Below are 18,572 nucleotides of genomic sequence, written 5' to 3'. Positions count from 1 at the left end.
GTAATATGTGGTACTGAATGTTCACTTTTCTGCAGTAAATCATTGCTTTGTGTGTTTTTTTTTTGTTTTGTTTTTTGTTTTTTGTCCATTTTAAGAATCTGTGGTCATGTTTTTGAACATGTAAAAGGAAATTTGCTACTTGAGTTTGAACATAAACATTAAGACAGGCCTGGGTTATGGAGTAGAGCATTACCCACATTCTATATCTGTCATTTCCACAATGTTATTCATGTTAAATAAGGTTCTCTACAAAGGTACAACATATAAAATTGTTAAATATATAACTTGTAGGCCAAAATACATATAATGACATATTTCACTCCTGGTAATCAGAAATGACATTTTTTTAGGTTCATTTTTTAATATTTTCTGACGATAAGCAAAGGGGTTCTCTTCCATTTAAGCTTTCATGCTTAATGCAAACCATCCAAAATGTTGCTACTGAAAAATTCTAATTAAATTTGTTGACGTTTTTTATGTGTACAGTATCTATATCCTTGTTATCCTTGAAATACAGTGGTTAATTCAGTTCAAGGAAATTCCTTTAAAGTATTAAAGGTTTTCCTCTGATTCTGATAAATGGGTATGGTTGATCCAGTCATTTTAATGTTCCATGTCAGCATTCCATTTGTAGACCAATGCTGTATAGCATAGTCTTTCTATATCTATATCTATCGCTCTCTACATTTAGGTTTATACATATATTTTTGCTTTGCCTAAATTTTCCCTTTCAATTCTGTCCTTTAGTCCACGCTCATGTAATCAATGCGTTTTTTGTTTTGTTTTTTCGTATTATTTTTCCTCTTTGGTCTGTAAAAAATGAGCGTCAAAATCATCTTCCAGCAGAAAGCTTTCACAGAGAAGTTAAGATGACAGTCTCATATCAGGTCAGAAACACTCGTGGAGCCCATAAAGCCTGTGTCTGGTTCAGTCTCAGACAGGGTAGGTGTCTCATTGTCCTGTGCTGTGCCCTGAAAGTCCTCAAGGCTCCTACTGTACCACCATCCATGAGGCGCTTTGTGAACGTAGAGTATGTTCTCCGTGGCAGAAGGGAGTGCTGCCCATTTACAAAGCCAAGACACAGACAGGTAGGCAGAGGCAGGTGTAAAGCCGATGAGATATAGCAAGTATCTACAGCAGGTGGGTGAAGCTGCAAGAGGCCTCATCTGGTAGCGCTCCAGGAACCCCTCCCACTGTTAGGACACCTAGATCAACCAGAAACACACAGGAAATCAAAATCAGTTGTGCAATTCCAGGGGTGTAGCGATAATATGAAAACTGAATGAATATTGGGTTTGTTTGAATGTTTATTTATTTCAAACATGACAACTCTCAGAGGATTTTAGCTTGGTGATGGTCTTAGCGGAACAGATCTGCTACGCTGCTGCTGCTGAATAGCTGCTGCTGGTTATTTCTGTAGTTGTAGATTATTGCTGGTGCTGCAAGCAAGTACGAAAACTTGCTACTGCCAGTGCATATGGCAATACAGTGCTGTGAGTATTTATGACATGTTGCTGCTGCACAAATAACATATATAAAAATAAAAAAAAACATAGCAGATATATATAGGTTGTGCTGGGTAAGGTGGCTGATATCAGAGACAGAAATGGGCACTCAAGTTAGAGTTGCACTTGAATCGTACTTTTATAGACTTAAGACAAGGAAAATGAAATGAAAAGGAATGACTACAAACTTGAATTGACTCAAGGAAAAGGACTCTTGAACATTTTAAAAGCAACTCAAGTCTTTTATTCTTAAATACTTATATAATTTATATTCAAAAGGTGGACTGCATCTTCACCCCAGCATCCGTCTGGACCACGAGCCATAACATAACACATAATTTTAAGTGAGCAGCATGTCAAAACAGTGGAGTGAATCACATAACAAGCGCTGAGGTTTATGGTAAAAATTTATGGTAAAAATCTTTCAACGCTATATCCTCTAGTATGTTTATTTAAGGCAAAAATGCTTTGCTTTTTCAGCTCCGTGAGCTCTCTCTCTCTCGCTTCCGGTGTAATTGTTGGGTGAGCGTGCTTACTGAGTGCGAGTGCAGTGGTTTCTGTGAGTGAATCTTTTTCATTCTTTCTGTTTTTTTTTTCTTAGTTTGTTTGTGTGTTTTTTGCTTTAAGTAATAGTTGTTTTGGGCTGCATGCTACCTGTTTTACTGGGAGCATGACGGCCCCACGCTCGCAGTGTTTGAGTTTACTGCCCTGGTGTCATGGAGTGAAAGTGATGTCAGCAGTAAGTGTAGAGAAATGCTGCCTGGCAGTGGGCAAGGTTGTTGGACATGAAAGTATTCTGTCTGCCTCTAGGATAAATAATGTTACTGTTATATTTCTTAGCACTGTTGAAAAGGAAAACAAACTAGTTGAGGAAGGGATAGTCGTTGATAAGCTTTTTACCCCTGTGCTTCCACTTTCTACACCATCAAATAAAGTAACATTGTCCAATATACCACTGTTCTTAAGTGATAAGATATTAGCTACAGCTTTTTTTCTCATTATGGCAAACTGGCCTCTCCCATTAAAAAGATCCCTATAAGCAGAGGGTCGGCCTTACTAAAACATGTTGTTTCGTTCAGACGTTTTGTTTATATCATGAATGATGATGCTGACTTGGATGTGTCCTTGCACTTTCGGGCCGATGAGTATGATTACATTATTTACACAACAACTGACAAAATGAAATGGTTTAATTGTGGGAAAACCAGTCACTTAATACGTGCTTGTCAGGCAAAAAATTTGAACAACCCGTCAGCTGGTGGTGACGTAGGCATAAGCGATGTGGTGGTTAACGCTGAACCTGATGTAGCAGGATCTTCGGATGAGGTTCATGGTGTTTTAGGAGTAAGAGTAGTCGATGACAAATATGATGATGATATACCTGTGATCACGGTAACTACTGCTAAATAATTAATAGCTGTTTTCTGGTTCAGGACTGTGTAATGTTCAGTCAGCGGTAGCTGTCATTGAGACATGCTTTCGATAATGTCCTACAATCTACTGTGAAGAATATATGTGAGTCCCGTTAAAGAGGAAGAAGTCTGGTAAATCTCTGATTGTTAGACATGCACAGAAAGCAGATATAACATGACAGGGATGAAACGGAAAGAGGAGGAATTTCCTGTGGGCAGGTTTTTTATTTTTTTATTTTGTATGTATGTGTCATGTTAAGGTTGCCACTCTAAATTTTAATGGTGCTATATATATGCACATATATATATATATATATATATATATATATATATATATATATATATATATATATGTTACTCCTTTAAAAGAGACATATATTGATTTTAGTAATGCTGCTGACTGGGAAGTAGAATGGAATGGGATTGCTGTCCTAAGTCATAATACTTCACTTAGTGGTGGAGTTGCTATTCTTCTTGCTATGAGTTTCAGCCCACACTCTTATTAGGCTGAAGAGGTTATTAAAGGTAGATTTTGAATGTAAAAGTGTTACAAGTATACTCGGAAGCAGAAGGTCAGTATAAACAGGAATGGTTTCATTTTCACAGGAGAGCAATTGATAGGTAAACAGGTGAGCAGATTCGTGAATGAATATAATTACTTGGAGGAGACTTGGATGAGTAACGACTTCCTTCTTTCATACAGGAGTATACGTGGATGGAGTAGTGAACAGGAGGAGCACACACCTCTGTGTAGTCGCTGGAGCTGGAGTACGGAGGAGATGTTGGCTGGAGAAGGAGAGAGGAGGTAAGTAGACAAGTAAGTCAATACGGTCGATTCTAGTAACAAGATCAGATGTTACTTCCACTGTGTAATCACGAGATCGGACGGTGAATGAAGCTGAGGTGTGTGCTTATGTATGGTGGCTGAGTGGAGAATTAATTAACATCAGGTGCCAGTGATTAGTACTCGGGAGATGGGGTGCACTGGGATTGGCTGGGGAATGAACCTGACCAATCTTGTGACAGTACCCCCTCTTCCATGGCCCACTTCTGAGAGAAGTACAGGGTCTAGGATATCGTCTCTGGGGACCCAAGAGCATTCTATGTACCAGATACTCCAATCTACCACCACGGCACCAGGATTCCAGGATTTCCTTGATCTTGTATATCGATCCTTCTTCCAGGAGCAATAAGAGAGCGGGTTCCTCTGTCTGGTCAGGCTCTGTGGACATAGGGGAGTGAACGGGTTTAGGGAGTGACACGTGAAAAGTGGGATGGATTTTAAATTGTGGTGGGAGATGCAGTTTATACGTGACTGGATTAATCTGTTCCAGGATGGTGAAGAGACCGACGAATCTGGGATTTAACTTCTTGCAGGGCAGGCGCAGTCTGATGTCACAAGCTGTCTGGCTGTCCAACCTTCTAACCTAGCTGTTAAGTGGGGGCTGTGGATCCCAAGGTCGGCTGTCATCTTCTGCCTGTGCACTGCCCATTGTAAATGGTGGTGAGCATTGTCCCAGACTCTCTCGCTCTCCTGGAACAAGTAATCAATGGCGGGAACATCTGAGGGATCTCCTGACCAGCGAAATAGCGGGTGTTGGTAACCAAGCACGCACTGGAAGGGAGTGAGACCAGTTGATGGTTGACGTAGAGAGTTCTGGGTGTACTCGGCCAAGCCCAGGAGCTGGTTCCATGAGTCCTGGTGGCCATGGCAGAAGGTTCGTAGGAAATGTCAGACTTCTTGTATTTTTTTCATTCTGTTTGTCCCTTAGATTGGGGATGATAGCCGAAGGAGACACTTACGATCACGCCAAGGAGCTTGAAAGATTTCCATACTCTGGGTATAAATTGTGGACCACGTTCTGACACAATGTCCTCTGGAATGCCATATTGCCTGAAGACCCAGTTGAATGGGAGTTCTGCTGTCTCCAGAGCTGTATTTAGACCTTTGAGTGGAATGAAGCGACAGAACTTGGAGAATCAATCGATAATATATAGAATAAATGTGTTACCGTCAGATGGGGTTAGATCGGTGATGAAGTCGACTCCCATGTGTGACCATGGATGGTTTGGTATGGGTAATGGGTACAGTTTGCCAGCAGAAAAGTGATGGAAACTCTTGGAGATGGCACACTCAGGACAACCTTCTCACATCTTTTTCCATGTTGGGCCACCAGATGCGGTCATTTAGCTGTGAAAGAGTGGTGTTGGCCCCGGGTGGTCAGTGCCCAAGGAGGAGTGCATGGTGTGGATGAGAGAAGTGCGCTGTATCCGTGGTACATACCGATGTCCTGGGGGACAGCCCGGTAGAGTGGCGAGAGCATCAGTGGTGACTGGAGGAGTTATCCATTGGATGGGGCTGACATGAGTGGGGATTGTTCTTCCTGGTTCCTCAACTGCTTCCTCCGAAGTATGGATACGGGACAAGGCATCTGCTTCGATATTAGTGGGACCTGGTCTATAGGAAATAGTGAACTTGAATCTGGTGAAGAACAAAGCCCCCCTGGCCTGGTAGGGATTCAGGTGTTTTGCGTCTTGAAGGTATTGTAGAATCTTGTGATCAGAACTAAAAAAAGATGAGCCGCTCCCTCCAACCAGTGTCTCCACTCTTCTAGAGCAAGTTTGATTGCAGGTAGTTCTCAGTTACCGATATCATAATTTTTCTCCTTTAGCTTATGTGAAAATAAATTACATGGATGGAGTTTAGGAGGATTCCCCTGCCACTGGGAAAGAACAGCTCCCATTCCTGTTGGTATCAATTTCGACCATGAAAGGGAGCTCACACTGTAAACAGTGTTTCCCTATATTTATTCAGTAAAATTGTGTCAACATTTTACAAGCAATATTATTAATTAAATTTAAAACATTTTAATTAAGTAGAAATAATCATTAAAAATGAGTAGAATAACATGAAAAAATTAAGTAAAATTTACATAAAAATATTGATTTCATTGGACAAAAAACAAACAAACAAAAAAACACTATGCTAAAGAATACTATGTTATGCATGCCAGGCCAGTAGTTGGCGATCATCAAACACCCTTCAAAAACATTATATGCATGCACATGACATCAGCCTTTTTACAAATTAACATTTTTGTTGCTTACATAGATATGATAAAGGCATCATGTTCAAAAGGCTGTGTCTTAAGGCCCCCCGAACAGAGTTATTGAAGACACCTAAAGTTCACAAACAGAATCAAAGGGTAAATTGTTGGTTACCATTACAGTGGTCAGTGTTTGCTTTAGTTGTGTTCTTGACCCTTGATGTTTTAATATTACGTTTTGCATTGCTGTTGTAACTCAGTTATAACAGCTAGACAAACTAAGAATAAAGATGATCAGGTAGTGTTGGTTATGCTATTACATCATCTTTGTTTTTCCTGTATATCTGAACTCATTCAGAGTCGGGTCTCTGAGACAATGTAACATTCATTATGGCAGCCCTGTGTTTCAGCAAAAAAAAATAAAAAAAGTGGAATTTTCAGTATAAACCAGAGTTTGAGAATTCTGTTTAAAACAGAGAAAGGGGAACTTTCTTTTGACACACAGTCACATCAAGAACCAGCGTATAAATCTCAAGAATGGTGACAAACAGCATATTCAGACGAACTGTAAGAATCACAAAACAAGCTACTATAGAATTGTTGCTCATTATTTATTCATGCCGCAAAGCATGATGGGAGCCATAAAATGAGTTTTGATTGGTGGCACCCAGAATGCAGTGCAACATGCTTTTTGATGGTCACCATTGTTGAGGTTCTCAGGCTGATTCTTGATGTCTGTGTGTCTAAATGAAAACGCTTTCCTTTTTTAACAAGGTTTTGATCAGATGTGCTTCTAAGAATTTCTCTGATAATGCTGAAAACACCAGAGCTTATATTGTTCAATCACAGGACACATGTTATTGATAAAACACACCCAACTCAGACCAAATGATGATGTAAAAACAAATAACACCACGTGGTCGCATTTCCTTCTTGGCTTATCTAGCTGCTATATCACAACTAGCAACAAAAGAAAATCTGTTTAAAAATTTAAGGGTCAAGAGTCCAACTAAAGCAAATACTGACCACTACAATGGTAAGCAAATTATTATTATTTTTTTCATTCAGTGATTCGGTTTGTGAACTTTAGGTGTCTTCAATAACTGTTTTGGGGGCATTACAACCTTTTGAACATGATGCCTTTATCATATCTATGTAAGCAACAAAAATGATAATTTGTAAAAAGGCTGATGTCATGTGCATGCATATAATGTTTTCGAAGGGTGTTTCATGATCGCCAACTACTGGCCTGGCATGCATAACATAGTATTCTTTAGCATAGTGTTTTTTTGTTTGTTTGATTTTTGTCCAATTAAATCAATATTTTTAAGTAAATTTTACTTATTTTTTTCATGTTATTCTACTCATTTTTAATGATTATTTCTACTTAATTAAAATGTGTTAAATTTAATTAATAATATTGCTTGTAAATTTTTGACACAATTTTACTGAATAAATATAGGGAAACACTTTTTACAGTGCAGGGTTAGGTTGAACGAGGAACGGAGCACTGGTGAAGGCTCTTTTGAGGGCAGCAGAGGCTTCGGTGGCAGTTGGTGTCCAGGACAGAGTCTTGGGCTTGTCTCTAAGAAGGTTGGTTAATGGACTAGTGATGGAGCTGTAATTCTGTATGAAGCGGCAATAGAAATTGGAGAATCCTAGAAAACTTTGAAGTTCCTTGATGGTTGTGGATACTGGCCAGGAAGAAATTGCCTCTATCTTCCCCTCATCCATGTGAATGCCTGTGTTGTCTATTACAGAGGGCTGGTGGAAGGTAAATTTTTCTGATTTTAGGGAGTTGAAATTGTCTTGATCATCTCAGGACTGCTGTTACGTGCTGACGATGCTCAGCCAAGCTCTGGGAGTAGAGGAGTATGTCATCTATATAAACGATAATGAAACGGTGAAGGAACTTCCGAAGTACCTCATGCATCACATCCTGAAAGACAGAAGGGCAATTGAAAAGGCCATACGGCATTTGTAGTGGCCAGTAGGGGTCACAAAGGCTGTCTTCCATTCATCTCTGTGGTGTACTCGGATGAGGTCATATGCACTGCAGAGATCTAACTTGGTGAAAATGGTGGCCCCACATAGTTGCTCCAATGCTGCTGGGATGAGGGGAAGAGAAAAATGGAATTTGATTGTGATGTCGTGCAATGCCTGGTAATCAGTGCAGAGATGCAAGCTTCTTTCCTTTTTTTGCCGCGAAGAAGAAACTGGACGCAGCAGGGGATGTTGATGGGAATATATAGCCCTGCTTGAGGGCTTCCTCCACGTACTCCTCCATGGCCTTCTGTTCGGGCAGTGACAGAGGAAAGATTTTGCCATGGGGCACTGGTTTACCAGAGATCAGATCAATAGCACAATCCCTGGGTCAGTGAGGTGGTAATTGGGATGCCTTTTTGTGACAGAATTCAAATCACTGAACAAAGTATAGCAGGGTGGTATCTTGACCGAGCACTTCTTCAGGGGGCTTTCTATGGACTTGGTATTCACCACAAGGGTTTCATGAGTCTTGGCGGGAGAAAGGGGAAGATCTGGGAAGCACTCGGGGAAGGTGCCATCACCCCACCATAGGATTATCCCTGTGGTCCAGGAAAGAACAGGGTTATGTTGAACCAGCTAGGGACTCTCCAGAACTAGGAGTCGGATGGACTCACGATGAAGTAGACCCAATGTAAGCTGCACGGGACCCACACTGTGTCTGACATGTCAAAGTAACAATAGTATAGTAACAAGGGCAGCAGTAAGTTTAGCAGTAATGATGAGTGGATTAATTTTTATAGGAGATGGTTTAATGGCACTTACCACCGGGTGTGGAGGACGAAGTGGGCAGGCCAGGATCATATGCCCACCTGAACTGCAATACAAACAGAGAACCTGGGTCAGCCTTCTCTTCCGCTCAGCTGATTTCAACCAGTAGGTGTCCATCTGCATAGGTTCATGTTCGGTTTCAGGAGGATTACTGATATCAGGAAGGCGGATATGGTAAGTAGGATTGACATTAGACCGATCTTGGAGACAGGATTGAACACGGTTGGAACATTGGATAGCTAGCTGGATGAAACATTCTAGCCTGAGGAGATTCATCATAAGCTGCTAATTGGAGTCATAATTAGGGTTCCAGACCCTGAAGGAAAGCCGTTAAGAGTAAGGCTTCATTCCATTCACTGGCAGTGGCTAGGGTTCTGAACTGGAGAGAGTATTGATGAATGGTAAATTTGTCTTTGCTTTAGATTGTAAAACCTCCCTACAATTGGCTACAAAGTTCACCAGAGATCGCATAGCGGGACTGGCTTGCATCCAAATGGTTTCAGCCCATCATAGGGCAGGACCTATGAGTAAAGAGATAATGAAGGTGATTTTAGAGTGTTCCGTAGTATACAATCGTGGTTGTGTATGACTAGTGAACATTGCAGCAAGAACCCATTGCATTCCTCCACCGTGCCAGAGAAGGGTGCTGGTCTGACCACAGGGCTGGAAAACACTAGCGTTAGCAGTAGCTTGAGAGGGGTTCATCCTAGCAGGTGATACTGAATAGGTTGGTGGAGCCGATGGATGTAGCTACACCCCCAGGAGTGAGTCAACAAGTTCCTGGAAGGGATCGGGTTTGCTCATCCTGTGAGGACTGTTTGTGTCTGATCTTCTGTAACAAGTATACTTGGAAGCAGAAGGTCAGTATAAACAGGAATGGTTTCATTTTCACAGGAGAGCATTGAGAAGACTTGAGAGGTAAACAGGTGAGCAGATCTGTGAATGAATAGGATTACTTGGAGACTTGGATGAGTAATGAATTCTTTCATACAGGAGTATACGAGGATGGAGTGGTGAACAGGAGGAGCACACACCTCTGTGTAGTCGCTGGAGCTTGCTTTGGAAGGAGTATGGAGGAGATATTCGCTTGAGAAGGAGAGAGGAGGTAAGCAGACAGTAAGTCAATACTGTCAATGCTAGTAACAAGATTAGATGTAACTTCCACTGTGTAGTCACGAGATCGGAATGAATTAAGATCAGATGCCAGTGATTAGTACTCTGGTGTGCTGGGATTGGCTGGGGAAAGAGTCTGACTGATCTGTGACAAATGGCTTATTTTGGAAATGTTGTATTTGTTTTTTTTTATTTGTGTGTAAATATATCAACTTCAACTGTTCAAAGAATGTTATTTTTTTTATATTTAACAAAATGTTGGTGTTGATGGATATTTATTTATGGTTGGGATTTTAATCACACTTTAATCACAATGAAATCAAATTGAACCCCATTTACCTTCACATCAACATCTTGTTGAGTTAATAAAAACATTAATTAATTGATATTTGGAGACAGCTTAATGGACAACAAAAACAATACACTTGGACTCATGCTCATAATAACATGATTTCATTGGCAAGTCTGCACAGGTTTTATGTTTTTAAACATCACGTTAGTATTGTTAAGAGTTATTTTATTACTCCATCATGTCTTTCAGATCATAGTATGGTGCAGTACTGTATCTTTTTAAACTTTATTAAGCCAAAGAGTGCTTATTGACATTTAAATACCTCTTTATTGGATGATATTTGTTTTAAAGAAGGCGTTAAAACGTTTTGGGATGGTTTTTAAAACTACAGGTAATTATTTTGGAACACTGCAGCAATGGTTGGATTTTGAGAAAGTCCAATTAAAACAATATTGTCAACAATACTCTCAGAACCTCACTAGAGAGTTAACGCTGATCTAAGGGACTGAAATTTTTACATTTCAAGAATTGGCTCACTTGCCTGGGAATCAAAGTAATGTGGAGTCTCTTATAAAAAATAAATAAATAAGAAGACTCAGTTATCTGACCATTTCTTTTTGGGATTAAACCACAGGGTGCTCTGGTCAGGTCACGTTTTCTAGGTGTAAATGAGATGGATGCACCGTCAAGGTTCTTTTTCAGTTTGGAAAGGAAAAATGGACATGGTGCCTTGACCATGGAACAATTGTGTGGAGCCCTCCAAGGTATGAAGCAGGGGAAACACCAGGAATTGATTGTCCGCCAGTTGACTTTTATAAGTCTTTTTGGTCAGGGCTTGGAGAAGGCTTACTGGGGGTACTGAATGACAGTTTAGCCGGGGAGCTGCTGCCGTTGAATTGCCACAGAGCAGTCTTGAGTCTACAACCCAAGCAGGGTGATTTGATGGATATCAAATGCTAGCAGCCAGTGTCCCTCCTGTGTAGTGACTACAAGCTGCTCTATAAAGTTTTAGCTAATCATTTGGCAGAGGTCGTAGACCAAGTGATACTTCCTGACCAGACATACCATGTCCCTGCTAGATCAGTCTTTGATAATGTTCCCCTGATTAGAGATCTTCTTGATGACTCTTGATGTCTCAATTTAGACTGTGGTTGAATATCATTGGATCAAGAGAAAGCTTTTGATCATGTTGAGCATGTTTATGGAGAGATTTGGAGGCTTTTGGATTTTGTAAAAAAAATATATAGATCACATGAAAGTTCTCTACAGTGATGTTCAGAGTATTCTTGAGCTGGTTTATGTGCTCCTTTTGGAGCTTGTAAAGGTATTAGGCAGGGGTCTTCTCTTTCTGGATTGCTCTACTTCTTTGCCATAGAGCCTTTATTACAGCAAATAAGAATTAAACTTCATATTATATCGTTGCCAAATTGCAATGGAATTTATTTTTTGTATGCTGATGATATAGTAGTTATTATAATGTAGTTTAGCATTTTGACCAATCAGACACACAACTATTTGTTACATTTAACAAATAATATCTAATGCCTCCTCATCTAACCAAAGGGAATATGGACCCTTCCCCCAAAAGGAAGACATCACCTCAAAATGGACAGAACAGGCCTCTGGTCCCCTAGCAACCAAAGGGACACTTTCTGATAACACTAGGTTTACAACGGCCAAGAATGTTGCTAAGCCACTCTTAACTCAAGTCTCTTAAAAGCAGACACATAATGCACATAAAAGGGACTCTTCTCTAATTAATTCATAGAAAAACCTTTCATTGAATTAATTCACATATACTTTAGGAAATTGTGTATGCTCTTACTGTTTTTATATATTGTGTTTTGAGTATTGTATATGTTTTATACATGCTTATGATGGATCACTAGTTAATATAACCTCATATATATGGTATCTAGAGTTCATATTTTCATGATGTAAATGAGAGTGTATATTATATGTTGATCCCTATGCAACACATTCGTTTTATAAGAATCTTGAAGACTCTTCTCTTGAACCCCCCAATCTAATTTCATATGCAAGACACCAGACTAGAGACAAAGAGTTGTAAAACTTCCCTCCAAAAGGTACCATTCCTCATTGGCTCACTCAAATCCTGAGGGTGTGACATCATCCCCCTATATGGATCACTGATCACCAGATCAGGCTGGTTCTCTTTAGATTCTGGAATTCCAGGAGAAGATACTGAGTTAAGAGCCCTCAAAACCACGATAAGCTTGTGCCAGGCTTCGGTCTTGACTCTTCATTCATCAAGATTATCTGATTCTAACTGGTATTTCCTCATAAAGTCACTTCAGTAGGGACCAACTGGAGCCCCAAAGTGCATCAGGACTCTTTTTCAAACAGGCAAGATGTGGAAGTATAAAACTTAGTCCACTTCCACTTTAGGGCCAGTGCGAGCCAGGGCTTAAACCGGGCCGGGCGGGGCTCATAGCCTCGGGCCAGTAGCACCAAGGCCAGAATAGCGCAGGGTTTCCACAGTGGAGCCTGAAGCTCTGCTGCGCATCACTAAAACACGCCCTTTACATGCCTCTCAGAACAACATCATGCAACCTCATCATTTCACCAACAAAGAGAAGTTATCAGAAAACTAAGAAATAAGTCACTGGAACATGCGCGATCACAAAACGAAGATGATAAAAGCGGCTGTTGTTTGCATGCTTTGTTATATATTCAAATTCAAAAGCAACGATGTAGAATAAGTGATACATTGATCATATTGATTTAATTTATCAGGACTCAAATTTAATCACACATAAATACACTTATTTCTATTTTATTTATTTATTTTTAACGCTTATGAAAATAGCCTGCTTATTCAGTCGTGTCTGTTTCTGTTTATTAGCCACAGTAGCCGTCACATTTACTTTGAGCTTGACTTATTTAAAAAAAAAAGTGTTTAATGCTGGTGTTAAAGCTGTTATCTTTCTGAAATGATCCGCAGTGCAGACGCTCTCTATTTTTATAAAAGCTCCCGAACAAAAATCATTATTATATTTTGATGATATGCAACGTGGAGCTAAACTCACAAAACGAGACGACAGATAAAATGTTACTTAATAAATACACAATTGTGATAGAGAAAAAGAAGCTGACGTCTGATTTATCCAAGCATCATATTTACCATGTTTACTATGGTAACGTTAATGTTTAGCGTGCATAGTCTTTTACATCGCTTATAAATATTTCTGCCTTGTTTAGTGATTAGTTATTTCAAACAGTTTTGAGCTCAACTTATTTTAAAAAGTCTTTAATACCGGTGTTAAAGCTGTTATCTTTCTGAAATGATCCGCAGCGCAGACTCTAGACGCGAAGAAACTCCGCCTTTGTTCATAACCCCTCCTCTAGCCCCAGCTGGCCCGCTTTGGCCCAAGGATTTCGTCGGGCCAAAAAAACCTGGCCGTTGCCCCCAAGGAAGTCTCGGAAGTGACAGTGGAAACGCGACTGGCTCTGGCACGCACTAGCACGCCCGGTTTAAGCTCGCCAGTGGAAACGCGGCTATTAAGTATCATATGCACCTTTTACAAAGGTCTGTTTGAACTAATAATCTGATGTTTCCTTCAAGCTGTAGATCTGCTGAATATCAAATTGTACCATAGCTTCGTCTTTATTTCTTTTCTTAATCTTTAACCCTTTTCCTATGTCAAACATATGCATGTGTGTGTGTGTGTGTGTGTATGTTAGACTAGTTTAAGTGTTTATGTAGGTAATAAAATCTTATTCATATAACACTTGAGGTTGTTCATTGTTTGCTCATAACTGAAGTCCCCAATCATGCAGATATTTGCTACATGCTCTGAGTAGTGTTGTATGGTAAGAAATAAATTTTCCTTAACCAGGAAATTAACGTTCTTAGAACTGACAGACAGTTGACACTGAGAGGTCAAGTAAAAACTTACAGCGGATCGAAATATTTATAATTTATCTTAACTAGTTATGATTGATTATTCATATTTCCCCCTTGAGCATATTCGTAACAGTAGTAATGTACAGATTTTATCTGAATTGCTTGGACAATTTTAAGTTTTATCTTCTGCTAATATAAATTGGAATAAAACCAAAGTACTATTGTTAGGAAGCTGGGAAAATGGAAAACCAAGACTTCCTTATGGTTTATGTTGGGGGAAAGTCTTTTTAGGTGATGAGACAAAATTATTGGGAGGGATTATTTGAAAAAGTCAAAGGACACAGATGAAACAGAAGTTTTTGTCTCTAAATATGTCATATAAAATTGTCATATTTTATTTTTTTTTAATTTGGCGGCGTCTTCCTTATGGCGAAAGTTTACTTGTGTGGATCCTACTTTGAAGTTGATTAAAAAAATTCAGGATGTCCTGGTAGACATTTTTGGGGGGTCGATTACATTGGATTAAAAAAAAAAAAAAAAAAAAAATTTGTTTTTGCCTAAGGAGGAAGGTGGGCAAAGACTCATACATCTCCAAAGCAGGTTGGCAACCTTTTGTCTGCAATTTGTGCGAAGACTGTTGGCTAGACCAGTGGTTCCCCGGCGCAGGGGTCGCGAGATGATTTCGATATAGGCTTTATATATTTTTGTTTCAATTAATTTAACTCTTTCGCATCGCACCTACGATCACACCGGTGTGATCAGTCTAGGCTAGTCCCTGGAGTGTACGACCACACCGGTCAGTGCATGACGTGAAATTCAAATGTGCTCTCGCGAGTTGGCTGGCGCTGAGCCAGAGACAAGTGCGCTCAGAGCTGTCATCACAACTTTTCAGTGTTTTCAACCACATAATGTTTATTTTAGGTTTCAGACATATAAGTACTAGAAAAAACAATACATTTAGAGTTTGTAAAATACACACTGATGTCAAAGGAAGAGGCAATAATAATCTTTTTCATTATAATTAGACACATTTTATTCATATCAGATACACATTGTGTAAGTAACTTTAAAGTTTACTCCATTATTCTCCCAGTTCACCAGCCACTTACTTTTATGTATTTCGGGAGAAGTGGATGAATTCACGTGTTGTAAATCCCACAGATCTGATTCTCTGAACTGCGTCTGCGGCACAAACTAAGATGGCGGCGCCCATCGCGCATACAGCTCAACTAATGCGATCGTTATAAAGGTGTTTAAACAACAAAACACTTCCACTTGCATATATTTGACAATCGGAATATCAGCTATTTCATGCCATATCTAACAAATTTGTTAATATTTTGAATAAAAAAAGGAAAAATGACAAAAGCAGATCATTCATTCAGCTCTGTTGTTGCTGTGGTATGTCACGTGACAAGCAATGACGCGTCACCATGGAAAGCATAAAGTGACACATCTAGCGGATTAGCGCGCGCGTGTGTGTGTGTGTGTGTGTGTGTGTGTGTGTGTGTGTGTGTGTGTGTGTGTGTGTGTGTGTGTACGGGTGGGTACGGGTGGGAGCACGCGTGTGAGCAGCTCAGACTTACTCGACTGGTTCCTGATGGCAGAATAATGAACGAGTTCAACCCAACATAGCTGCACAGTTACTTTCCAAGAGAGAACAGGTGGATATCGAGCAGCTCATGCAGAATTGTAACACTGATTTTGCACGCAGAACAATAAAATATAACTTAGTGTACTTTGAGACTGGGCATAAAATCGATTTGCTGTACATTTCACGCGACGAGAGGTGTTTGTTTTTTTTTGGGGGGGGGGGGGTCGCGGGGCAGCAGCGCATTTATCATGGGGTCGCGGGCTAAAAAGTTTGGGAACCCCTGGGCTAGACCTTTGAATTGGAGCTTGCGTGTTGTTTCATGCCTACTTTTAAGTAGTTCTCCAGTGTTGGGGCTGGATAAAGCACTTTTTTTGAAGGATCCCCTAAAATTTGGCACCTCCATGTTGCCAATTTTTTATAAGGACATTTTACAAGTTTGGACTCTCTTTGATGTACAACGACCGGAAACCTCACATTATCTTCATTAGTTACTCAAGGAGCCTTTAATCTATGGCACTCGGTTGGATTTAACAGACTTAGTAGGTTGCTGAATGAGCACAACATTATTACTCTGAGTCAGCTACTGAATATTGCAGTGCCGGATTTTAAGAATGAAATGGCATTAAGTTGTTTTTCTTACTATCTATCAGATGTGATTAATCTTTAGGCTAAAATTTTTTTTCAAAAGAACCATAATGTAGCCTAATTATAAAGGGAAAAATATATTGTTAGATGGCTAGGGTAGAACCTAAACTTTGAAAACTTTATGTATCTATTTTGCTCCATATGAAAATGTTTTGATTATTGTAGCTATGTTGTTTTTAGTAGATAATGCTTTTAAGTAAAACATTAAAACAGTATAGATTTCAGGAGCAAACACACACAAACGTCAAATGGCCTTGCATGTATCTAAATTTATTTATTTATTTATTTATTTATTTATTTTTGTCCAGACCTCTGCTAGGAAAAGATAGAGGCGTGCCTCTTGGAACGTTGATTGAATGCCCCTGACTTATATCATAACGAAACTTTATTTCATTTGGTTTTAAACTTATTTGGTTTTGTAATATCAGTGTGAAATATTTCCTCATGTGTCATGGTATTAGACTCTTATTATATAATTTGATTACAGAAAAGCTGTTTTGAACATGGCAATTGATTAAAACATAACCAACTGGCTGTGCATTAATGTTACATCTTAACCCTTCCAGGTTAAAAACTTCAGACTTGACTCTGAAGTTCTCTGAAGAACTCTGAAAGCATGCTGCAAATACTCTAGTGAATGCCAACCAGCCTTTCAAATGTAAAGTAGCAAGCTCATTGGCTGCATATGCAACATGAACCAATCTTGTGTCAAGTTGTTTAACACTATAAATATCATGAATTACATTAATACCCTTCAGTCTGCGCCATCTAGAGTTTCATGGCTCAACTATGCATTTATTTAATACAATTTTATATCTATCTACCCATCCATCCATCCATGCATCACAGTCAGAAACAATAGTTTTGGGAATTGCAAAAGAAGGTTCTTGCAATTTATTTACATTTATTTAACATTTGATTACCCTCTTATCATCACAGGTGTATTTCATTCTTCCTTCTGTGGAGCACAAACTAAGATTTTAGAATTTTTTTTTTGAAAAACTCTATGAGTCCATATAAAGCAGGGGGATGAAACAATTGAAACTGACACTTCAAAAACCTTGCAAAACACAAAGGTGGATGTTGGGTCAAATCTTTCTTGTTTAACTGTTCCATTCCATGGCAATCTGGCTCAGTCATAACAGAGCTCTTTGGAATGTAATAGATGGTATGAGAAGAGCAAAGCAACTATCATCAAATGAGATATTTCTGTTTTCAGGACTATACATCTGAGATGACAACAGGGTGACTAATTGAGACAATAAAAATTCTGAGGTGGAAATCTCCTGTAAAAAGTATTTTTCATGTAAAAAAAAAAAAAAAATTATTATAATAAAATAAAAATGCAGGTGATTAGTAAGCCTGACCAAGCTAATGTTTTGATGGTTTAGCTGATCATCTAGCTGGTCTCTAGTCAATTCTAACCAGATATCAAGTGCCTAACAAAGAAAAAACAAAAGAGAAACCTGGCTGAGAGACCAAGAAACCAGCTGGTCCAAAAAGTGGCTCTGGTCAATAGGCCTGGTGCAAGAATAATCCATTTGAACGTGTGATGCTCAACTGTATTATGATGTACAAAGATATTACAATCCAGTTGTAATCTAACTAATGCTTGAAAACTGTTGCATTTCTGAGCACCTGCCATGGAAAACACTCAGCAACATCTACTAAATAGTTTACTTCCAGGCTGAAAAAAGGCACCAAATGCAGCAAAGATGGGCTGCTGCTTAATTCATAATAATGAACTCTTGACACTTGCATGGGGAGAAGATATTCATGGATTTAGCAGGTGCTGAAAACATTACTATGTCCAAATACGGAACAACAAAGATAATCAGGATGAAAATAAACACTGGATAGTGATAAAATAACCCAAGAGTGTATGTGATGAGGACAAAAGTGTGCTATTGCTAATACACTGGAGAAATTTACCTTCTAGCTCCTGCTTCAGAATTGTATTACTCTCTAGCAAAATTTTAACAAATGGATTACATATGAATTACCGCAAACTTTAACACAAATTTGTATATTGCTAGCAGAACAATTAAAGAAATTACATTTAAAATTGAAAGAATAATTTGTTCGACCATACAGTATACAGTTTATTTTGACTTATATTGTAAAGAGGAAAGATTTTTGTCTTAAAGGAATATTTTCCTCCTCACATGACACTCACCTACTAACCTACTGGCAGAGGCTGACCAAAATACATTTTATTTATATTTTTTTTCTTCTAAGATTTAAATAAAAACAAACAATTTTACAAGAAAATACAATTTAAA

The 18,572-nt window shown here is 39.1% G+C and overlaps 1 protein-coding gene across 3 annotated transcripts in view; it reads right to left on the bottom strand.

Moving 5' to 3' along the window:
• Nucleotides 1–772: 772 nt before the first annotated feature.
• LOC113073041 (protein FAM19A5-like) overlaps nucleotides 773–18,572 on the bottom strand; it is a 169,216-nt gene continuing 151,416 nt past the window's right edge. For 2 of the 3 annotated variants that reach the window (XM_026245912.1, XM_026245913.1), the window contains exons 4-5: nucleotides 3,577–3,703; nucleotides 773–1,205 (exon numbers count right to left, since the gene is read on the bottom strand). In XM_026245912.1, the coding sequence (XP_026101697.1) occupies nucleotides 1,132–1,205; nucleotides 3,577–3,703 (201 nt within the window). In that variant the 3' untranslated portion in view covers nucleotides 773–1,131. The remainder of the gene's footprint in view (nucleotides 1,206–3,576; nucleotides 3,704–18,572) is intronic. The other variant, XM_026245915.1, reaches the window with a different exon arrangement.

Source organism: Carassius auratus, unplaced genomic scaffold (assembly GCF_003368295.1).
Source record: "Carassius auratus strain Wakin unplaced genomic scaffold, ASM336829v1 scaf_tig00011275, whole genome shotgun sequence".
Taxonomy (NCBI): Eukaryota; Metazoa; Chordata; class Actinopteri; order Cypriniformes; family Cyprinidae; genus Carassius; species Carassius auratus.
Note: the sequence above shows the minus strand (reverse complement) of the source record. Positions and strands in the feature narration are given on the sequence as shown.